This window comes from Nesoenas mayeri (assembly GCF_963082525.1).
Source record: "Nesoenas mayeri genome assembly, chromosome: 2".
Classification (NCBI taxonomy): Eukaryota; Metazoa; Chordata; class Aves; order Columbiformes; family Columbidae; genus Nesoenas; species Nesoenas mayeri.
The window spans coordinates 24,379,782-24,396,678 of NC_137543.1; the positions used below are offsets into that span (position 1 = coordinate 24,379,782).

Genomic DNA, 16,897 nt, shown 5'->3' on the forward strand with positions numbered 1-16,897 from the left:
CTCAGCTGCCCATCACAGGACATTCCTTCCAGCCCTTTCACCAGATTGGTTGCCCTCCTCTGGACACATTCAAGGACCTTCGCATCCTCCTTAAATTGTGGGGCCCAGAACTGCACACAATGTTCAAGGTGAGGCTGCACCAATGCTGAATACAGTGTGGTAATCACCTCTTGACCAACTGGTGATGCTGTGTTTGATGCACCCCAGGATGTAGTTTGCCCTCTTGGCTGCCAGGGCACACACTGCTGACTGATATTGAGCCTGCTGACAGCCAGCACCCCAGGTCCCTTTCTGCAGGGCTGCTTTCCAGTCACTCATCTCCCAATTTATGCTTTTGCCTCATGTTACTGTGCACCAGGTGCAGAATATGGCATTTGTACTTGCTAAATTTCATCCCACTGATGATTGCAGAATGCTCCCATCTATCTGGATCCCTCTGCAAGGCCTCTTGTCCCTCAAGAGAGTCAGCAGCACCTCCCAGTTAGCTATCATCAACTAACTTGCCAATGGTGCATTCAACTTCTGTATCCAGATCATTGATAAATATATTAAACAGGGCTGGCCCTGGAATTGGGGCCTGAGGAACACCACTAAGTGACAGGTCACTAGCCAGATGTAGCCCCATTCACTACAACCCTTTGAGCTCTGCCCTTCAGCCAGGTCTTCACCCAGCACACTGTGAACCTGCTCATCCCACAGTTGGATGGCTTGTCCAGAAGGGTGCTGTGGGGGACGGTATCAGATGCCTTACTAAAATCCAGACAAACTGCATTCATGTGCTTCACTTCTTCCGTGAGGTGGGTGACCTTATCCTAGAAAGAGATCAAAGCAGTTAAACAGGATTTATCCCTTTGTGAACCCATGTTGACTGTGCCTGATAATTGCATTGTTTTTTAAATGCCTTTTAGCAGTACCCAGTATGATCTTCATATTTTTTCTGGGAACTGAGGTTAGACTAACAGTTCTATAGTTTTCTGGGTCTTCCCTCGTGCCCTTCTTGTGAACTGGAATAACACTGGCCAGCTTCCAGTCAGCAGGAGCCTCAGCTACTAATTTTTCAAAAATTGAAGCTAGGGAATTACCTCTTTAGGAACACATACTTGCCTTTTGTTCAGATAGTCAGCTAAGTTACCGGATATTCCTTAGTAGCTAAATATTTTGGAATTTCTTTATTTTGGGGTGATATACAGGGTTTAAATGTAGACCAGTCAACTAAAACAAACCACCTCTGATTTATTCCGATTGGCATAAATGCACATAATCCTGCTGTACAGAATAATTTATTTGTAAATGATACTGATACAGAATCACAGAATGGTTGAGGTTGGAAAGGACCTCTGGTAGTCATCTGATCCAACTCCACCTGCTCAAGCAGCGCCATCTAGAGCTGGCTGCCTAGGGCTGTGTCCAGATGGCTTTTGAATGTCTCCAAGGATGGAGACTCCATGATCTTCCTTGGCAACCTGTTCCAATGCTTGCTTGCCCTCACAGTAGAAAAGTGTTTCCTGACATTCAGAGGGAACCTCCTGTGTTTCTGTGTGTGCCGGTTGCCTCTGGTCCTGTTACTGGCACCACTGGAAAGAGCCTGGCTCTGTCTTTACGTCTTCCCTTCAGAAGCAATGTCCTTCTGATGAGGTTCCCCATACCCTTCGCTCTTCCAGGCTGAACAGTCTGAGCTCTCTCAGCCTCTTCTCATAGGAGAGATGCTCCAGACCCTTCATTGTCTTTATGGCCCTTTGTTGGACTGTCTCCAGTATGACCATGTTTCTCCTGTACTGGGGAGCCCACAACTCAGCACTCCACTTGTGGCCTCACCAGCACTGAGACGTGATGTCACATCCCTTGACGTGATGGTGACACTAACACAGCTCAGGATACCATTTACTTTCTTTGCAGCATAGAAAATACTTAAATACCATACTGTAAGAAAGTGCTACACTCAGCATGTCATAAACTCTTTATGATACAGCATTTGTTGATAGCCAGAGCTTAAATTGCTTGCAGTGTCAGTTCAGATAATCAGTTTTGTTGTACTTGACCATAAAATTATTAGCTGACATAATGAGGATTGTCTGTAGATATCCTTCTGCCCACACTTCAGTTTATCTTACAGTTGTTTAGAAGTCTCTTCTTGCTTGATTCCAGGTAGAGGATTTTACTCCCTTGGCACCATGCCAGGAAAACTGTCTTGTTTGAGCCATGCATAGCAGGGTTGTCAGTTCTCCTGGCATACAATCCTTTGAAGCAGCATAGCAGTCAACAAAAAGTAGCACAAATAAAGGCTTTGAACAGTGTGCCACTCAACAGGAACACTGAGAGCTCTTGGAGATCAAGGAACGCTAATGCACAGCAAAGGTGAGAACTGCTTGCTGTGGAGTGTGAAGCTAATGCCACCATCAATTTCATCCTCTGCTTGCATAGGAAAAGGGCTATAAAAGTCACTGGGACTCTGGGTGTAGCAACGTGTTATTTGGAAAGCAGTGACAATTTGAGCAGCATCCTTGTTGACTATGCCGTGAATTGATTTGTTGGAAAGGTAATTTGGGAGAGGGGTTGATTTTTAACTAGGGTCAGTTACAATTGTTCAGTGGAAGGGCTGACACACAGTGGCAATTACTGCTGTAAGCTGCAGTAAAAGGAGGGACTGGAGCTTGGCACTTCTGTTTAAATAAATGTCTGTGTAACTGTGCCCTTGGGCTCCACACCTAGGTTTTATGAGGCTGGATAGAAGCTGGAATAGGGAACTTGTTTTGTATGTTAAATAACTAGAACTTGTTACGAACAAGTCAAGTGCAGATGATCTTGCTGACTAATCATTTTCCCCTTACTACTGAGCTATTGAGTCATTCTATTGATTTGGAGGGATTATGAATTATGAGTGGGTTTTTCAGTTCTTGTAGTGTGGTGGGGTGTGGTGGTGGTTTTTTTGTGTGTTGTATTTTTTTGTTTTGTTTTTGTTTTGTTGTTTTTTTTTTTTTTTTCTTTTTTTTGGAGGTGCAGTTTCAAAACTGAAACTTGGAGGAATTGCTACTGTTTAATTTCTGTGTAGGACTGGAAAAGTAGAAAAAGAGGGGGAAAATGCAACCCAGTGTTGCAGCCAAATTAGAATATTCATCTTCAGTTTTGCAGCTTCTTGCATTTCTAAGAATGAGTCAAGTTCACTTGCTTAGTTTTTATATTAAAGCATTGATGTACTGTAATTGAGCAGCATTTCAGTTGCATGAATAGTTTCTTTGTATTTCCTTGAGAAATTGCATCACATGGAATGAATTGTGGTTTTGCTTTTGTTGATTCAAATCTCAGAAGTCTGCTCAGGGTGTCTGATACCTGCAAAAGATTCACTCTTAGTGTTTCTATGGTAACACTTGTTCAGGAGCTTATGTGTTCCTATTATGCTGATCTAAAGCAACCAAGATAAACAACTGTGCTAACTGATGACTTACTCAGTACTCCATGTAGTTTATCAAGCAGATAAATGAAAAAATATATTTTGTTTTTTTTACTGTATTGTATTTTCTTTGGTAGGAAATGTCTGTCAGCTTGTTGCCAATTGATACTTGCAGCTTATTGTATAATTTGTGATTGTACATGAATTCTGCAACATATTTAAGTATTAAATAAGAGAAGCATTTTGGGCTATCCAGTCTACACCACTTCTTTTTTTATAGTAGGTATTTACTTATTGATAATACTTTTTTTTAGCTGTAAAACTCAAGTTTGTCTGATCTGCTTAAAAAGAAAGTCAAGTGAAAGAGTTTCCTTTGTGATGCTTTTACAGAGTTCAATAAATATCCCTGTTGTGATTAACTCGTGAAATTCTCTATTTTGTTTCTCAGTTTGTATTCAGTTACTTGATGAATTCGAGAGTACCTTTGTGTTCATCCTGACTGAAAAATAAACAGCAAACATAATATGAAAGTGAACTGGGTATAAATGTGCAAAATGTATTGTTGACCTCAGCAACTCTGACATTCTGAAGGGCCTCAACTCTTCTACTTCAATTTTCAGAAGTGACTGAAGGCTATGCTGTTACAAAGGAACATAAAGAAACATGTTAAAAATTCATTGTGCCTGTAGAAGATAGTGTTGTGCGCTGGTAAACATTATGTAAAAGAATATGCTTTTTAGAGGCTGTAAGGTATTAACAGACTGGAACAAATTAGAAAGTTTGTGGGCTGACATGTCGCACATGTTATCTTCACATAGTGGTAGTTGTGATTATTAAAATGTGGCTTTTCTTATAAAATACACTCAGGACCAGCTATGTTAAGATTTCTGTTAGTTCAATTGTACAATTTTGTACAGCGATAGTAACACGATATAGCATAGCTCATGTGGATTACTTGCACTTAATACTGAGAACTCACAGGAAACCTTTGCATAGACAGCAAACTGATGTTGGTAGATATTTAAAAAAAATACAGTATTTGTGGCTGAAATTGAAGAGCCATATATTCATATCTTATGACGATATCATCTAGCAATTGTTGGGTGATGCAGGTAATTTAAAAAGAACCCAAAAGTTCAATGAGCCTTCATTATCTGTATCAGCTTGCTACAAGAACAACAATATAAGAGAAAGCCTGTGGCATCTGGTTGGCATCCATCCTCAATCATTTCTGTAATTGCCTACAGTTAAAGGAACAAGTGATAGTAGTTATTGGCACCTTCCAGCATAGGGGTACTGTGGCATCTTGGTTGTCCTTTCTTAGGGCTGAGTAGGGAAGGTCATTGGGGCACATGTGTGTGGGTGCAGTTCTACAGCTCTGTGTCAGCGTGGAGCACAGGCTGAGTAATATTTAGTTTCAAAAATTACCATTTTACTTACATTCCATGTAAAATGAAAGCACTAGCCTTAAAAGGAATGGCTTACTTGACAGATTTCAGTAAAATTCTGTAAACTAGTTGAGAACTGTTTGAGTGTTTTGTATTTGTATTTCTGCGTGCTGTATTACCTTCCTACAGATGATAATTAGCAAGTTATCCCTGATGAATAAATTTTTGCAAGCTTTGTGATAAATAATTGTTTGTCTATTTTCTGTACATCTTTATTCCTTACTTTTTTTTTTTGTTTGTTTATTTTTTGTTCTTGTGAAGAACCTTTTAATTCATCCTCTCTAATTTGTAAATTGCTGGAAATGAGAAATTGATAGTAGTGCAGTTAGGAATAGTTGATGGACAAAAGATTGATACCTACTAACTGTAGCCTTAGCAGGCATTTTATATGTAGAAATTGGAGAAAAAAATAAAACATGACATTAGTTTAATCTCTTTCCAAATGTAGGAATGTCCTAGTTTGTTGGGCAAACTGTGTAAAGAACCTAAGGATGTTTAGCCTTCAACTCTAGCCTTCAACGGTAGAGAAAGGGCTACCTCTTTTTCCAGGGTAGTATTCTGGTATGTGCCACCTTGTCACGCAGTGACAACCATTACCTTTTTTTTTTGACAAGGGTAATGCATAACTTGACAATTAATATATATTATCTTCATGATAAATATATTAGTTATATATTGTAGAAACTGTGCTGCAGTCATTAAGAGCAATGTCAACATCTAAAGAGTAGTAACTTTTGATCGACAGGCAAGAGAATACTGCATATACTGCCATCTGATCTGCATCTGCCAGCCCCTTCTCTAGTTTTGTAACTCACTTGCTCTAATTGGATTCTGGAATCTAGCTATATGGATCAAGTTAGTAGATCAGAGCTTTGAATTCTAGATGCTATTGGGGATATTCTTGTATTAAAATACCTAAGGTACGTTGTCTGTATTAATTATAATGTTTTAAATAGTTCAAATATATAGACTCTGTGTATACCTGAAAATGGTTTTGTGTTTTCTTGCAGCTAACAGAAGATGAAATTGCAACCATTCTGAAATCTACTCTTAAAGGACTTGAATACTTGCACTTTATGAGAAAAATACATAGAGATATAAAGGCTGGAAACATCCTTCTTAACACTGAGGGACATGCAAAATTAGCTGATTTTGGTGTGGCTGGCCAGTTGACAGTAAGTACCTGTGGAAAGATCCTTTAAAAATATTTTAATGCTCCTAACCATGTTCTTTTACCTTTTGCCTTTTCTTCTGCCTTAAATTTTGTGTCGGAGGAGTGACTGGTAGCGGTAGAGCCAACAGTCTTTATCATTGTGAGTATTTAAGATATTGCAAGGCTATTTAGTTTTTTGTTCTTTATTTTTATAACGCAGTGTACTTCAAGTGCCTGATGACCCCACTTTAAACTTTTGTGTAAGGTTTATGATCATCATCACCTACTTGGCCTATGTAGACTGATGAGCTGTTTGGTGTTAATTGGAATTCACTACCATTTGACCTTGGGGTAGCTAATGCAAATTTTAAATACAGAATATCAAAAGAATTTGAAAATAAGCATCTCTGTTTTAATTGCCGAAATAATATGATTACAGGATACAATGGCAAAACGTAATACTGTTATAGGAACTCCGTTTTGGATGGCTCCTGAAGTAATACAAGAGATTGGCTATAACTGCGTGGCAGACATCTGGTCCCTTGGTATCACTTCAATAGAAATGGCTGAAGGAAAGCCTCCGTATGCTGATATTCATCCAATGAGGGTAAGTGTGTATGGTGGTGTTTTTTCCTTTGTTATATATATTAACCCTACGCTGCCCCTAACAATCAAACAAAAACATATCAAAACCAAACAAAACAACAAACCAACCAACCAAAGCAAACACAACCCCTCCTCCCCACCCTGCCCCAACCTCAAAAAACTAATACTGAAATCATAGAACTGTGCATTTATGGACAAAAATTTTAAGAAAAGGATTTTTACTTGCTGTCTTGCTTCCTATTTACTGCAGTTTACCTGTGTTTTAACATGTCTCTGTGAAGTTTCAGAATACTTTTATCTCCACTTAAAAGAGAACTAAAGCAATACATTCCTAATTGACTTGAAGGCAACGTATAGACCCTATTTTGTATTGTACCTGCACTTGGAGAGTTCCATATCCAAGACGCCATCCTCCTTTGAAGGAGAGTTGAGAAGTAAAAGTGACCTAAAGAAGGATTCAGAATTGTCCTGTGTGAGCACTGTTAATATTGGTAACCCCTGACAGTTTTTATTTATTACCAACTCTTAAAAGTCTGTTACTGAATTAGTTTGCTTTTGGCCAAATAAAATGTAAATAGAATTAGTCACTTTATGAGGAGCAGCAGTTATAAAGGAATTACTTGGAGAAGGTTCATGGAGAACAATGTTTATCTAGGAATAATTATTGCCACTGTTAGTCATGCTTTTACTTTTTGAAATGAGCTATAGAATATCTACGTTGATTGCACTGATCATCAATAAAAACTTGGTTCTTGAATTGTTCTATCTAAACCCCATTTGGTTTTAATAAGACACTTTATATTCGTAGAAGCAGATTTTTTTCATCTTTGTGATTTGCCGCAAAAATGGCATGCATGCTACATTATTCAGTTTTATTTTGCTGGTGCCTCATATATCAGGAACTTAATATAAGGAAGCCACCACTCTTGAAGGAGAACGTATGTCTAGTATATGATTACTCTAAGGTGATGCATATAAGAGTTCAAATGTATTTAGTGCTGTTGGGTTCTTGATATTTTTTTTTTGTTTGTGGGGTTCTTGTTTGTTTGGGATGTGTTTTTTCTTGTGTGTGTCTGTGTGCTTTTTTGCAGTGGAGACGCTTCCTGAAGTTTTACAGCAATATGCAGCTCGATTAAAGCTAGTGAATGTTTTACAATTAGAAACATAATGTAAATTTCACAGCAAAGTCTAGTAATTTTCCTGCACCTTTTTTTTTCCTGTGTAATGAAATATTTAAAAATTACTTTTCAAACTGAAAATACCCAGATGAAAGCTGAGAACAAAATAAGTATCTCTGAAGTTTGTTTTTGATGGGAATTTAATTTAAGATGAAATAACATTAAAAATATTTTTAAGAACTATTGGTTACAAATTAAATACATTTGATCATGCTGGGGTTTTTGGTTGTGCTTTTAATGAAAATGTCTTGATTACATCTCTTCATTTTAACATCGTTATGTGTAGTTGCACTAGCTGTTGAAAGGTGAGGACTACATTATCAGAGAGGATTTTTATATGCATGACAACAGCTGCTTATAAATCAAAGGTCACTGAATTTGAAAGCCTGTGAATCTGTTTAATTCTTGTAATCAAATGAATGCTATCAAAGGCCAAAGTAATTTAACACAACAATTCTGGGTTACATAGAACATGTGTTCTTGTTAATAAATTACGTTATGGTTTTTAAAGGCTTGTATGCAGTTAGTACTCTTTTGTATATTTGATACCTACAGTTTTTCTTAATTGTTATTAGTGAGTTGTTACAGTGGTTAACAAGAAATACACAGATTTAAGTTGCAATAGTTTTCCCAGTGTCATACGATATAGCTTCACAGGACTTTTGGACATATGTAGATGCTTTCCTACTTTGTTTTAGTTATGACACAGAATTGATACAGGCAAGCATGAAAGCTTGGGCAAATTTTCATTGCTTTTCCTAGATGTTGCTGGAGTTCTGTGGTATTTATGTAAGGCACAATTTTGTTACTCGGGAATGCATGTTGAAATTACCGTGTGCACTATTTTGCTGGAGGCTGGTTGGCACTGCCACAAAGGTAATGTGCTGCCAGTAGGCCATTTCCTTGTCAACTGCATTTACAGCTTAATAGAAATATTACATGACTTCTTTAAACAAGTGTTTTGGCAGAGAGGAAATAGCAGATTCCATGCAAACAAGCATAGCTTCCTCTGCTTAACCACACTCTAGCTACTCCAAAGAACTGTACTAGTTTCAGCTGGGAAAGAATGAGAAGTGGGGGGTGCAAAATGGAATTTCATGTGGAGGGAAAAAACAGCAGGTTTTTTCTGCTTAAGTGTTCCTGGTTTAGTACATTTTGACTGCATAAGTGTCATCAGTGCTATTTCACTTGTTTCTGCTGCAAACCTGAGTTCAGCAGAACCTGCAGTTGTCATATTTGGTTTGAGGCTGAAAGGTCAAGACCATTTGCCAGCCCAGTAAGTCTAATGCTTTATTCATGTGAGAATTATGGAGTGTCTCACGTATTCCATGTCAGAGTTCTTTTGTGCTTTTGCTAATGGTGAAAAGTGAAAGTTCTGTGTTTTCTTGGAGTTTTCATCAAAGGAGGAGTGTTTTCAAGTAGTTTTAAAGATGGAAAAAATACAGACGTCCTCAAGGTTGCCCTAAAACATGGTCACTAGAAATAGGACGGAATTTTCTGCTAAGTCAGAAATCCCTCAAACCTGGGTAAGTTAACCCATCCAGCAGCGCTATAAGCATGTTGATTGCATAAGTCTGTGCAGCAACTGGTGTTGATGTGGCTGACAGGGTTTGCATCTGCCTTTGCTCCGCTGGGATGAGCAGTTATGAATTTATAGTGGAGCTAATTAAAGGGGGCCTCAGTGTGGTTCTAGGTTCTGGAGCAAGACTCCATCTCCTATTCTGAAGCTGCAGTGATATGTTTTAACAGCTGTTTTCCCGTGTCCCCCATTCACTGCAGCGTGTGTGCTGTCCTGTAGCGATAAAGTACTTCATCTTCTGTCACTGTCTGAATTTAATTCAAACCATTAACTCCTTTTTCCATCTCTCCTCTTCAGCAATATCTGTCTTTATTTCTGTTTGCTTTGACATTTCTTTTTATTTTATTTTTTTTAATCTACAATGGAAGCATAAAGATAGGCACTGTTTTGCTGCAGTAGTGATTTTGCTTTTTGGTAAAATTGGTAATGTGCTTCTGAAGTATCTTCCATGTTTGCTAATCAACCCATGCTCTCAAATCTGTCATGTAAAAGAGTTGCTTCTGGTGGCAGATCTTTTAAGCTGCAAAATGTTTACTTGATCATAATCTATCTACTGCTGATATTTGGCTTTATTAACAAGCAGATTAACAACACTTTGCTATAAAGCTCATCTTAAACCTTAAGAATGGCTGGTTTTGAGGTCTTTTCTCTAGGACCACCTTTACCAAAAATTTTCCTTATGGTCACTTATTGCTGCAAGACTGTGACTTATTTATTTATTTTAATAATCAATTGAAGCCAATTTAAGTGCTGGCTGCTGGTTATACAGACCGCCTATCTTTAGCCAGGAGTTTCTCACCTTTCTGGTAAGCAAACACTAGCATTTTTGTCACCTCACATGCAGTTGTATAAAGGAACTGATGTTCTGAAAAGTTAACCTGTCAGCAATGTGCTGGTTTAGAATGTTGTAGGAACATGTATGTGGACAGGAGAATTGGGTTGAGTGGAGCTGCTGCCTTTGGCCACAGCCAGGCACTGAGCCCCATAGACCAACTGTAAAACTGCAGCCTGTGTTTTATAAAATTGCTCTTCTTTGCAAGGTCAACACTTCCTGATAGGTTGGTGTGCCTCAGATAAATGCTGGTAGCTCTCTTCCAGGGGAAAAAAAAAAAAGCCAAAAAACCCTCCAGACTTTTATTTCATGCTTATCAGGCAGCTGCAATAGTTAGCATTGCTGTGGTATGGAAGAACCTGGTGGTAGATGTGTTTTTCGACACTTCACAGTATTGGCCTTTGTTTCTTTATGGTGAAGTTTGTTGGAAATGGACACATGGGCATCACATGTTCTGCAGTGAACTGGAGGAAGCCAATTTGAACTGCTTCCATTTGCCTTAAGTCCAATCATGATATTTATTTTTCCATGGCACTTACCCAGATTATCCATGCCTCCTGCCTAGCCTGTGTTATTTCCACCCTGGACTAATCTGTTTGTAATAACCTTTTATTCCTGATGTATCTTATAACAATCTACCATTTCCCAGTTCTTTATTATCAGCATGTTGCTTTAAAACTGGAGATTGAAGTGAGAATTATTGTGGTGTAAAGCTGTAATAAGCAAGGAAGGTGTCATGGTGAGCATCACTGTCTGATTGAGAGCAGTTTTTCCATCACTGAGGAAATGGTTTCCTTAATGCCTTTTGTGCCAGAAGTTGAGGAGAGGGAAAACGCAAAAAACACTTCTGGCGATATCAGATGTCTTTTTGTATAGTCACTCTTGCATTTCTTCTCTCCAACAGATGGAATTGTATCATCAGTTTCTATAATTCTCTTTGAGAGTTCATCAATCTTATCTCAGCATTACTGCTTTTAATTTAGAGTAGGTTTGTAAAAGTGTATGATATGGTTTTCTTATTTTAGTGCTTTTGCTTATCTTTAGAAAAGAGTTTGAGTTAGTTTCTAAAAGTCCTTTTCCTTTTAAGAACTTTCTTTGAGATATTTTTTGTTAATTTGTAACTTCATCTTGCCTGCTGTTTCTAGATAGAGTGAGCTAATATTTAAAGAGATTTAAAATATAGATTTTTTTTGACTGAACAGTACTGTTTATTACTTTACTGCCTCTTCAAAATCTTGTGGAAGAATGACAGTGAGTGTGAGTCCTCAGTGAGGTCATAACTCTTCAATATTTCAGTTGTCCATTCTCTGTTATGATAGGTCCCTTAGAATTAAATATCCTATGTGCTTTCGAGTGACTTAACGTACTAAGATTATTTAAAAATAATTAGATCTGAAGTCTTGAAAAAAGCATGTGAGACCCTAACACATCCAGTTCTTTGAGTGGCAGGAACGCGTGTTAGGAGAATAAAAAACCACGACTCCCCCTTCTTCTGTATCTTCCATTGTGCCTTGTCTGTCTTAAAACAAAATCTGACTTCTCAGGATGGGATTTTAGTGTGTGTTGTCTTATGCAATGCCATAGTCATTCTAAATTAGTAAATAATAAATTTGCTTTAAATAAGCTTGCTTTAAACTGCCCTAAATGCAGGTGGTGAGTGCAGAGGGTTGGTATTCCTGCCTGTTTCCATGCATTTTCATCACCCATTTCTGTTGGAACAAGCATTTAGGTGGCCACATGATGAGCTGGACGAGAAAATTGATCCATCTGAAAACTAACCAAGTAACAAAAAATAGCTTTCACTGATACTGTTAACTAGCGCTTGGACTAGGTGGGGATGAAAACTTGTGGTGGAAGCAGTGGAAGAATTGAGTCATCCCATTTGGTGGATCAGCCAAGTTGGTGCTGAGGTTGACTTAAAGTAATTGCAAAACCAGTGTCTCAGCTGTCCATTTGTAAATTTATTATGATTAAAATGTAATAATTACTTAATAAAAGTCTTGTATACATAAGTAGATCAAAGGGCATAGTATATCCAGATACCATCATGCTTGGGAGCTCTAGCTGTAGATGCAGGACTGCCATGCTGTTTTTCCTACTCTGGATTTCGTTTACCTTTCGAATGCAGAGGGAGCCTGAGGGGAAGCAAAGAAATTCCTCTTCCTTTTTCTGATACACTAGGAAGTGTCTGCGGGCTGTGGAGCTTCCCTGGAGGTGGCCCTTACAAATGTCTGTTGTAAAGCACAAACTGACTTTTTTGTAGGCTGTCCTACCTGTCCTTTTGGACTTTTTCTATTTGGGCATATCTATAAAATGATACAGGGTTCTGAACCTTTCATGGGTAAGTGTTTCCCCCACAAGGCCTCCCTCCTTCTTCACCTCATCTGTTCTTCTATCTTTAAATGCGATTGCAGTGATACAGCTGAACTTCGTGGGGTAAAATTCCAGTGGCCTCAGTTTGCATGTACCTGACGGCCGTGTTGCTTCATAGTATATTTGCCTCTGTGGTACTCTTTATAGCCAGGATTTCAAGTAAGTGTTACAACTTTACTCAAGAAAAAGAAAAGAGTGCAATACCAGACAGTATTCATCTAACAGAAAATAAAGTATGTTCTCTATATAGATGGGGGGGGGCACAAAAATTAATGGCAAAGGAGTTGCTTCAAATAACTGCAAGAAATGCAGCTCCATATAGTAACAGGATATGTAGCATTTTTTCTTTGAGGTAGTAGTAGTATTATGTTGTTAAAACCAGTTGCACCTACACTAATGCCATTGCTGATCTGGGTGTTATATATTTGATAGTGGCTTGTTCTGGGTTTTTTTTGTGGTGGTTTTTTTTTGTTGTTCAACAACTTCCTTTTCAGGGTTGAATTCTAAGGAAGTGTGACTTACTTTATTTATGGGTTTTTTAAAAAGAAAGCTTTACATTGTCATTTGAATGTGCTGCTACTTCAAATCAGTAAGCAGCCTATCTACCTGCTCTGATCAAAATGTGAATTAACTGTTTTAGGGCAATTTTTATATGAATAAAAAGTTAAAAAAAACAACAACAGGTAAGACATTTCTTTCAGCATTACATCTGAAAACAAAAATGTACCAAATGCTTTTTCATTCAAAATTTATTTCACTTGTCAAGATAAACACAGATTTTAAAATTTACTGTTTTTTTTAACCTTGAGGAATGGTCAGTATTTACAGTGTATGAACAGACCTCTTTGCCTGAACTGCTGCTGCTGTGGCAAGTTACTGGCTGAGGCCAGTTCATGACACCCTGTTCATGACTTTGTTCAAAAAGGCTTCTGCTGGGCAAGTTAAAATAAGTAGCTGTGTACATTTGAACTCCTGTGTGTATCCCATTTTATGAGCAAATACCTGATGTGCATATCTAGGTAAGATATTTGCATGAACTTTGCTGGAACCTTAATACCTATGTACTAAATCTACTTATCACCAGGGGAGTGCCTCTTTCTGTGAGTTAAGATACCAGTTTGTGCTTGCTGTAATTGTAATGAGAGTTGGACTTGGGTGCTTATTTTGTCAGCCTTCTTCAATAGGTATCGAAACCAACTTTTCTATGGGTTTTTATATGTAACTTGAGGAAATAAATGTAAAGTTTTCTGGAATACAATTAAGACAGCTCTTCTTGTAACAATGTAACTAGGTGAAAAGAGCTATTTTTTCTGTACTTACTAATTGTGTAAGTTTGAGGTTAGTTTTCAGGTTGGTTGAGTTATTTTTTTAGCAGTGGTTTGAAACTAAATGAAGTGCAAACAAATAATTGTTTGTCTAAGTTGCATTGTGGCTCATGGGCAAATTGTGAAGATCTTGCTTTATAGATCACTTATTTATTTCATGATACATGTGGGTGTCCAAACTTAAAAGTTATGATTTATGATTTTAGTTAAAATGTGCTTGATGTTCACTTATGTATGTAGGGTGACCTAGGCTAGGGAGGGTTCAGATGTTTTCCTTCTTGGGCTCCTGTTTTTTGTGGAAATGCTAGACATAGATACATAGTACCCTTTGAATGCGACTTCTTTTTTAGTATTTAATGCCTGTGGAATTAGAGGAGAATGTGAATTTCAGAAAAATTTCATTTGCTTGTGACTAGCTCTTCTATGGACTCACTGTAGAGGAGACAGCAGGGAATATTCTGATAAGTGAGGGCATCAACCCAGGTGAGTGCCCATGGACTGTAGTCTAGTTTCTTGTGATACAGAAATATAATTTCTTCCCATTTTTTAGCGTACCTAGAATAGAATTTTATTGAAAGTTCACCAAGTACAGCTTATCCCAAAAAGGTAAACAGAGTAAAAGAAATAGTATGTAAGTTAGCTTCAGCCACTGAAGACAAGTTTAGAGGTCTCTGGTTGTAAATCATATTGTGATATTTTAGTTATTTTCTCAAATTGCAATTGATAATTAGTTGCTTGACTTTACCAGATTCAGTTACATGTGTCGAGCCTCCTAGAGACTGATATGCCAGCACGGCAGCATTCAGTTTCCAAGACTTCACAGCTTGCTATGCAAAGGGATAGTGTGCTTAACATCAGCCCATTTCATGTGGAAAGGAGAGTTTTTGTAATGCTGTCGTGAAAGCAAGGTAGGAAAAATACCATTTGTTCTCTGGCAAAAGTTACAGATAATAAAAGTTTTCTCCTTAATACTCCAAGGAAGAGTTTTTGCCACGTTGCTTTGTCAAGAGCCTGTACTCTCTTCTTTCCACAGAAATGACTGACAGATTTCCCTGGTTTATGGGACCCTTGAGAGTACAATCCACATAAGACTAGATGCATACAGTAGTTCAGTTCTCTTTCTCTAAAGATTCACAAAGGTGTGCAGGACTGGCTAGATAATCTTCTTTTAATCAAGATACTACCTTGTCAATACTTGGCTCTTGATAGAGAGGAAAATAGCAGAAAGCATGGTATAAGGAGCAAAAGAAAGTAAAAGATGGAGATAACAGCAAACAGGGTCAGCTTGAATTCAGCTTTAGAAATCTAGAAGATGCTACTGAGCAAAGACAGGGGAAGGAAGGTCAAGTCTGGAAGAAGAGCTCACTAATGAGAGGAAATCAGTGCTTTATAAAGGTTCACATTCATTTGTATTTGTTTGTCTAATCAGCCCAGAATGAAGTGACATTAGTGTTGACAGACATACTATGAAAACATTAGATTACTTGAGATGTGTACGAGGGTTAAATTGGAGGATGATGATGCCCTATTCATGTCCATGTTGAAGCTTTTGAGAAGTCTACGATCTTGTGCATGTAATTGTCTTCCTGTAGGTATTCTTTTTCTTATGTACTCCTTTTTTTCATGCAACTCTCTAATTTGTTCATGCCTTCAGTGGAGAGGTGGCTTGAAATTTCACATAGTAAAATGGTTGCAATAGAAATAAAATGCAGTTAAAAGTATTTGTGGTTATAGAATCTAGCATAGATGTTTCACCATGATTTAGAAAATGCATCTTTACTCCTTCATATCACTAGAATTTTTTGGGGTAGAATAAATAATATGTTTATTACTGTTAGAAGTATAAATTCTTTAAATTTTTTCATGATATCAGGTTTGTTGGTTGCATATATGTGCAAAAAGGAAATGTTAATCTGTCATGTGTAATAAAGTAGCAGAAGTGGAGAATATTTGAAATTTGGACTGGAACTGGAGTTTAATTTGAATTAAATGGAAAACATTTATTTCATGCTTCTAAATGAGGATTTAATTAAAATTAAATTAGTTCATCTTTTTAGAGTGACTCCTGAACAGGAAATTTGAAACGTACTTCAGTTGATGGTTGGTTTTCTCTGATTAATCACTTTCAAAGTAAGTGGAGGATCAGTACAGTAATTTCATAATTACACACAAGTGAGTTAAATTGAAACTTTAACTAAAATAACTGTAAAGGAATTTTAATCTGGGTTGGTTTCATGTAATGCTGTATATCTTTTGTGTATGATTCAGATTCTTAGAAGTGCTAATCTGAAAAAAGGACCATGCCATGATAGTACCCATTTGTTTGCAAGATGCTTTAATAGGGAAATGTTTGCCCTGGGAATATTATTTTTCAAAGATGTTGGAACAGCAGAGGCTGAATGAAGCCATGAAATTGATGGAAGGATTCTTGATGACTTGAGTGAGCATCGCATCAAGCCCTTCATCTGTAAGCGTTGTTAAAGGTTATTTAATAGAACTGTTAATGTGGGTAAAGCCAAGAATGTATTGAACAAATGTAGCGCAGCATAGGCTAACATTATTCTCTGCTGCTGAGCTGACTGCTTTCTTCCTGGACAAATGTTACAAACAAACAAACAAACCTCAACCAAAAAGCTCATTTGAAAGTTTTAAATCACTATATATCTGCACATTTGTGATATTAACAAAACTGTAAACATGTATCAAAGTGCAAAGCAAAACTATTTTGCAGCTTGAAGATCTCAATAAAATTCTATTTGAAATAGGCAATTGGTAGTCAATCATCAAGATGCATTAAAATGAGAATCACAATTTTAATGTTACAAGCTTTCTTTATTAATCAACTTTACAGACATTCTTATTTGAAAAAGCCTTTCCGTCATTTGTGCACATCATTTTATGCTGAATTTATCCAGTTTCTTTTTAACTTGCACTATGGGCTTTGAAAATTATTCAACAAGGTGTTTATGCATGTACTTATGAGAACTCCTTTTACTAAAAATTCTACAATACCCT

At 37.4% G+C, this 16,897-nt stretch overlaps 1 protein-coding gene across 1 annotated transcript in view; it reads left to right on the forward strand.

Annotated features, from left to right (window-relative positions):
• The window catches only part of STK3 (serine/threonine kinase 3), a 127,332-nt gene that overhangs the window by 18,494 nt on the left and 91,941 nt on the right, over window positions 1–16,897 (forward strand). Inside the window, exons 5-6 of the mRNA XM_080338585.1 lie at window positions 5,847–6,011; window positions 6,429–6,596. Coding sequence (XP_080194711.1) covers window positions 5,847–6,011; window positions 6,429–6,596 — 333 coding nt within the window. The remainder of the gene's footprint in view (window positions 1–5,846; window positions 6,012–6,428; window positions 6,597–16,897) is intronic.